The sequence below is a fragment of the Herpailurus yagouaroundi genome, unplaced genomic scaffold (genome assembly GCF_014898765.1).
Source record: "Herpailurus yagouaroundi ecotype Mexico unplaced genomic scaffold, PumYag 28, whole genome shotgun sequence".
Classification (NCBI taxonomy): domain Eukaryota; kingdom Metazoa; phylum Chordata; class Mammalia; order Carnivora; family Felidae; genus Herpailurus; species Herpailurus yagouaroundi.
Window position 1 is genome coordinate 5126603 of NW_024412376.1, and position 7629 is coordinate 5134231.

Here is a 7629-nt window from a genome sequence, read left to right on the forward strand (position 1 = left end):
AAGAAGAAGAAGAAGAAGAAGAAGAAGAAGAAGAAGAAGAAGAAGAAAGAAAGAAAGAAAGAAAGAAAGAAAGAAAGAAAGAAAGAAAGAAAGGAAGGAAGGAAGGAAGAAAGAAAGAAAATTACAGGCTGATATCCCTAATGAACATAGATGCGAACATTCTCAACAAAATATCAGCACACCAAATTCAACAGCATGTTAAAAGTTTCATATATCATGATCAAGTGAGGTTTATCCCTGGGATGTAAGGATGACACAGAAAGCAATAAACATAATACACCCCCATTAATATAAATAAGGGTAAAATTCATGTAATTCTCCAAAGAAATGAAGAAAAAATATCTGACAAAATTCAACACACTTTCATGACCAAAGTTCTCAACAGTTTGGTATAGAGCAAATGTATCAATATAATAAAGGCCATATATGACAAGCCGTAGCTAACATAATTTTCAATTGTGAAAAGTTGAAATCTTTTACTGTAAGATCAGGAACAAGACAAAGTTTTTCTTTCTTACTACTCCTTTTTAACATAGTACTAGAAGTCCTAGCCAGAGGAATTAGGCAAGAAAAAAGAAATAAAAGATATCCAAGTCAGAAAGGAAGAAATAGGGGCACCTGGGTGGCTCAGTCGGTTAAGCATCCGACTTCAGTTCAAGTCATGATCTCACGGTCTGTGGGTTCGAGCCCCACATCAGGCTCTGTGCTGACAGCTCAGAGCCTGGAGCCTGCTTCAGACTCTTTGTCTCCCTCACTCTCTGCCCCTCCATGCCCCCCTTCTCAAAAATAAACAAACATTAAAAAAATTGTTTTTAAAGAAAGGAAGAAGTAAAACTGTGGGGAAAAATGGAAAGATGTTGGTCAAGGGTACACATTTTCCGCCATAAAATGAATCACTATGGGGATCTAATGTACAGCATGATAACTATAGTTAATAATGTATTGTATATTTGAAATTTTCTTTGTAAATGTTAAATATTTTTGCTATGTAAAGTTGTAGATGTGTTAACCTTATTGTAATCATTTCACAATATATACTCGTATGAAGTAATTACATTGTGCACCTTAAACTTACACAATGTTATATGCCAATTACATCCCAATAAAGTTTGGGAACAAAATTTTAAAAAAAAATTTTAATGTTTATTTTTAAGAGAGAGAGAGACAGAGCATGAGTGGGTGAGGGGCAGAGAAAGAAGAAGACACAGAATCTGAAGCAGGCTCCAGGCTCCAAACTGTCAGCACAGAGCCCCATGTGGGGCTTGAACTTAGGAACCGTGCCATCATGACCTGAGCTAAAGTCAGACATTTAACCAACGGAGCCACCCAGGCACCCCAGGAACAAAATTTTAAAGATAAAAGCATATTCTTACTCCAATCCTATCTGAACATCTGCCATTTACTTTTTTCATAGTTTGCTTCTTTTTTCTTTATATTTCCAGTTAATTTTTCTGGGTGTGGGGCAATTCAGGAATTCTTTAAATGCTTTAAATAAAGAGCACCTAATTGATTGTAACAATAACTGAACTGCAAAGGAACAGAAGACTTTACCAGAAGATGGTAAAAAGAATTTACCTAACAACAATAACAAAAAAAATCTAATCTAACTTCTTGACCCCATGTAAGGTAGGGTGTTAAAAAATAAGACCTTACTAAAGTGGGTTGCTTCAGATGTATGTTGATCATAGGAATGTCTCAACAGGTACAAGAAAGATTTGTAACAGTTGGGAAAGAAGAATCATCAGGCATATGTACATGAGACTTCTGGAAATGACAGATTACCAAATGGACTGAAGTGTAAGAAGGGTCCAGTGTACTTGGATATAATACAATGGGAAAGGCAGATAGGATATTGACATACTTCCCAGCTCTTTGAAACAGTATTTCAAGAAATTTAATGCTGAGCTACTCTAAAATAGATTGCCTCTTACCTTGCAATCTTGTGTGCAACATTCCCCGGAGCCACACTGTTTATTTGCTTTCATTGAACATGTTTTAGGATCACAGCAGTCTTTATGTGTACAATTCTGTAAACAAATAGACAAATTCGAACTGTCTCTTCTGACATCAGTTATGATAATTTGTCTTTTAAATCATACAGAGAAAGACAGATACCATATATTTTTACTCTTATGTGGATCCTGAGAAACTTAACAGAAGACCATGGGGGAGGGAAAGGAAAAATAAAGGTTAGAGAGGGAGGAAGCCAAACCATAAGAGACTCTTAAAAACTGAGAATAAACTGAGGGTTGATTGGGGGTAGGAGGGAGGGGAAAGTGGGTGATGGGCATTGAGGAGGGCACCTGTTGGGATGAGCACTGGGTGTAGTATGGAAACCAATTTGACAATAAATTTCATATTATAAATAAATAAATAAATATTTTTAAAAAGCAAAAAAAAAAAAAAAAAACTTGCCAATTTCACCTAAATTGTCAAATTTATTTACATAAAGTAGTTTTTAATATTCCTTACGTACCCTCTTTCATTACTGATACTGGGAATTTCTTTCTTTTCCTCATTTCTCTTTCATCAGAACAGCAGGAGATTTATCAAATATATTGATTATTTTCAAAGCACTGGCTTTATTTTCATTGATATTCATTTTCTGATTTCTATCTCATTGATTTCTACTTTTATCTTTATCATTATTTCCTTCTACTTATCATGGATTTAATTGGACTAATATTTTAGTTACCCAAAGTAGCATTCTTAATCATTGATTTTAGACCTTTCTTCTCTCCATTATAAGCATTTGTAGCTATAGATTTTCCTCATAACACTATAATTCAGTTTTAACTGAATCTCATAGATTTCGATGTTATGTTCAAATTTTCATAACTGTTAAAAATATATCCTAATTGCTTTTGTAATTTCTTCTTTGAGCCAAGAGCCATTTAAAATTTTATTTTTTTTTTTTGAACGTTTATTTATTTTTGGGACAGAGAGAGACAGAGCATGAACGGGGGAGGGGCAGAGAGAGAGGGAAACACAGAATCGGAAACAGGCTCCAGGCTCTGAGCCATCAGCCCAGAGCCTGACGCAGGGCTCGAACTCACGGACTGCGAGATCGTGACCTGGCTGAAGTCGGACGCTTAACCGACTGCGCCACCCAGGCGCCCCAAGCTAAGAGCCATTTAGAAGTGGTAGCTTAATTTCTAAATATTTGGGAACTTTTCAAGATATCTTATTATTCTTGATTTCTAATTTAATTCTCAACAAAAAATATTTTGAGATTTATTTCATGTCACAAAATGTAGTACATCCTGATGAATATTCCAAGTTCCCTTGAAAGTAATTTTTATATTAAGTTATTAAATATAGTGGCCTATAAATATCATTATATTAAGGTGGTTGGTAGTAGTATTATTCAGGTCTTCTACATCCTTACTGATATTTTTGTCTAGTTGTTCTATCACTTACTAAGAGATGTGAAATAAACCTCCAAATAAGATAGTGCTTCATGAAATTTGAAGATCTACTGTGTGTGTGTACATGTAGATATATTTTTATAAGTGTATACATATTTATTATTGTTATAATTTCCTTATGTATTTATCCTTTTATAATTTTGAAGCATTAGTATATCTCTATTTTATATATTAATATAGCTCTTATTAGCTCTCTTATATTTACTGTTTACTTGTTATATCCTTTTCCATTCTATTATTTTCTGCCAAACAGAGCATTTGGGCTTAAAATATATCTCTTGTCTCTTGATTTTTATGTAGTCTGATAATCTCTGGCTTCTGATCAGAGTGCTTGGCCTATTTACATTGAATGTAACTATTAATATTTATGTATTTCAATTTGTTATTTTACCATTTGTTTCCATTTATTTCATCTTGTTTTTGTTCCTCAATTCTTCTCTTCTTGTCTTATTTTGTGCTGATGAAATATGTTTAGCATGTCATTAAAACTCCTCTATTGGCTTTTTAGCTGTATCTCTGCATAATTTTTCAATATTTGCTCTGGGATTTATAGTATGTATCTTTCAAATACTCTAATCTACTTAGAGTTAATACTGATTTTCTTCACGTAAATAATAGAAATCTTGCAACAGCTTATTTCACCTTCCACATTTAGTGCTGCTGCTGTTATTGTATAGATGTAGATATGTAGATACACACACATATACACATAATGTGTATATGTACATATATATTTTTGTGTGTTTATATGCATATAAACATATATGCATCCACATCCACAAACATACCCATACATATTTGTATATTTAGTATATATACATACAAATACATATTTATAGGCACATATATGTATTGTATCACTTATGCAGTGAATAAGTGTGTATATATTTACATATCTGTGCATGTATATAATGTAGTCAGTAAAATTAAGAGCAGAAAAGAAAGCATACATATAACTACTTATTTTTACCCACATATTTACCAATTCCTGTGTTCAGGAATTTTTAATTCTTCAAACATTTTAAATTTTTAGGATATTATGTAGTACAAGTTTACTGTGACATATTGTCTCAGCTTTTGCTTAACTGAGAATAACTTTATTTGCTTCCATTTTAAAGGATAATTACTTTGAATCTAGAAATCTTGATTGTTGACCTTTTTTTCTTTCATCACTTTTTGTTATTTCAAAGTCTACTGACCTCCATTATCTGTTATAAGAAGTCAGCTATATTTTGTATCACTGTATTGTGTATCTAACCTGTTTTTTTTAGGCTGAAATTAAGTTTTTCTTTTTATCTTGGGGCTTGGGGAGGTTTTACTCTAAGTATAGAGGTGGGGTTTTTTGTGTCTATGTGCTTGTAGTTTGCTGAGCATCTTGGATCTGTAAGCAAACGTTTTCCTTCAAATTTGAAAAATAATCAGCATTATTCCTGCATATTTTTTTCTGCCGCCTACTTTCTCTTTTCTTTATCTTGAAATCCAATTACACCTACATTGGACCACTTAATATTTCCTTTCAGGTGGACTCAGTTGGTTAAGCGTCCAACTCTTGGTTTTGGCTCAGGTCATGATATCACGATTCATGGGTTCAAGTCCTGTATTGGGCTCTGCACTAACAGTGTGAAACCTGTTTGGGATTCTCTCTCTCTCCTTCGCTCCCTGCCCTTCCCCAGCTCGAACTTTCTCTCTCTCTCTCTCTCTCTTTCTCAAAATAAATAAATAATTTTTAAGAAAAATGTTTCTGGGGTGCCTGGGTGGTTCAGTTGGTTAAGTATCTGACTTTGGCTCTTGGAGCCTGGAGCTTGCTTCGGATTCTGTGTCACTCTCACTGCCCCTACCCTGTTTACAATCTGTCTGTCTCTCTCTCCACCTCAAAATTAAATGAATAAACATTAAAAAATTTTTAAGAAAAAATAAAAAATATCTACTCTCAGGTGTCTGAGGTTTTTTGCTATTTTTCTTCAACTTTTTTTCTCTCTATTCTACAGATCATATTTTCTTAATGTTCTATTGGTCAAGTTCATTGATTACTCTGCTTTTGGTCAAGTTCACTGATTCTGCTTTTGTTGTACTTTTCACTTCTAGACTTTAAATTTATGTGGTTTTTGTAGTTAACATATCTGTTGAGATTCTCTAGCTGCTCACTTACTATGATAATTTTTCCTTAAATGGTTTGAGCATAATGTTCTTTCATGCTCCTGATATTCAAAATAACTACTGTGAAGTCTTTATCTGCAAAATACAATATATTTGGACTTCTCAGAGTCAGTTTCCCTTAACTGAGTATTTTCCTAAATATGGTTCACATTTTCCTAATTTTCTGAATGTCTATTAATTTTTTATTAATAAGTTAGACAATATAGATACAATGATTAAATGCCCATATTCAGCTGGGACCTTCTAGAGGCTTTTTTTTTCTAACAGGAAATTAAGTAACCTGGAAACAAACTGTAAGTTTTATTTCCCCTACAATGTACCGCAGCTATCTTTGCTCAATTCATATGGCTTCCAACTGCTGAATTTTTAGCCAGATTCCCTGATGTAATGTAGCATTCATGCAAGGATTTAGGCAGAGACAGTACTTAGATTTCAGGGTATAATCTACCTGTAATTGCCTTGTTTCTGAAGATTCCTCTTTAATTTCCAGTTGTAGCCAGCCTCAGGCTCTACATTCTGATAAATGAAACCAGTAGGGCTTTGGATTTCTGCTGCCTGAATTGCACATGGTTAGAAAATATTCTCTCAAAAAAAATCATCGAACTCACAGGGTTCACCTGGTGCACCGGTGTCTTTCAATGGTCTCACCCTGCTTTTTTCCTCCGTGGGGTATTTCTGGACTATGCATATTTTAGCAGTCAGCCAAATATGTGTAAAATTAGTCATCAGATTTTAGGTGTTAGCACTTTCACAGTTGTCTTATAATCAGGGTTTTCCCCTTAAATTTCCAGTGATTCTCATCCCTGAAATCTGTTTTCTGTCACACCGAGTCAGTAAAGCTGCAATTTTTCACAGCTATTTCATTCTGCCACAACTGTGGAAGTAGAGGAGCACCCAAGACTAGGAAAACATAAACTCACAATTCTTATCTGTTCCAGCTGCAATTTTTCAAGAGTAAACTCTCCTCTGGCTTCTTTCTTTTAAATGTGTTCCAGTGCCATTAAATACACACACACACACACACACACACACACACACACACATACACATACACACATATATAGTAAATATAAATATGTCTATATATAATGTATTACATATTTTTACATATTGTATATTTAATAACATATTAATATATAGTTAATAATATGATCCATATTTTACAATTGCTGTTTCATTTTATTATCCTATGACTACTTCACTTTGTTGTCAATGCTTCCTCTATCATCTTTTATCTTTCTTTGGGTTCGGTTCTATATTTATATATTTTCTACAGGTGATAGATTTTTTAAAAAATACTTTTAATTGACATCACCTGCCAATAGCACACTTTTCACTCTATATTAGCAAACAATGCATTTTGCTATGCCATTGGTAATAGTCTATGGTCTTTAGATATTCCTGTTTTTGTTACTGCTTGATGTTAAAAGTATATTTCTTCAACTCTTTAGACACTCTTTGTGGTAAGTAATTATTTTGTTTGGAGTTGATGCATACACTAAAGAATGTCAGAAGGTAAATATTATCTAAAAGGCTTTTGCTGTCCACTTTAAAAAATAGCAAAATTAGGAAACTTAAAAGCTTCCATCTTCCCCAAAGAAGGTCTTTTTAAATTTATTTTTCTAAAAGACAAGGTCTTCATCTTCTTCTTTTCTATTACACACATATACAGGAAATTTTAAAAATTGAAAAAATTTCTACTAACCTTTACAGTGCCACAATCACACTGTTCACCCTGTTCCAATTGTCCATTGCCACATGTCCTTTTCTTTTGTTGTTTATAAACTGGCATTTCAGGAAGGATTCTCTGAAGACATCCAAGGCCGGAATGTGAGGCCAAGTATTTAAAGTCATCCAACGTACAGGTGCTAAAATCCTTTACACCCCGAGACTGCCTAAAATATTTTAAAAATGGGTATGACAAAAATTATTGCTGTATATCTCTGCATTTCCACTAATGTATGATGTTTTAGAAAGATATTTAAAAAGCATTATGGGCCTGTTTCCGATTCTGTGTCTCCCTCTCTCTCTGCCCCTCCCCCGT

General features: G+C 33.7%; 1 protein-coding gene across 1 annotated transcript in view; it reads right to left on the reverse strand.

Annotated features, from left to right (window-relative positions):
* The window catches only part of LOC121016197 (disintegrin and metalloproteinase domain-containing protein 5-like), an 83554-nt gene that overhangs the window by 24156 nt on the left and 51769 nt on the right, over window positions 1-7629 (reverse strand). Inside the window, exons 10-11 of the mRNA XM_040453629.1 lie at window positions 7291-7480; window positions 1932-2027 (exon numbers count right to left, since the gene is read on the reverse strand). Coding sequence (XP_040309563.1) covers window positions 1932-2027; window positions 7291-7480 — 286 coding nt within the window. The remainder of the gene's footprint in view (window positions 1-1931; window positions 2028-7290; window positions 7481-7629) is intronic.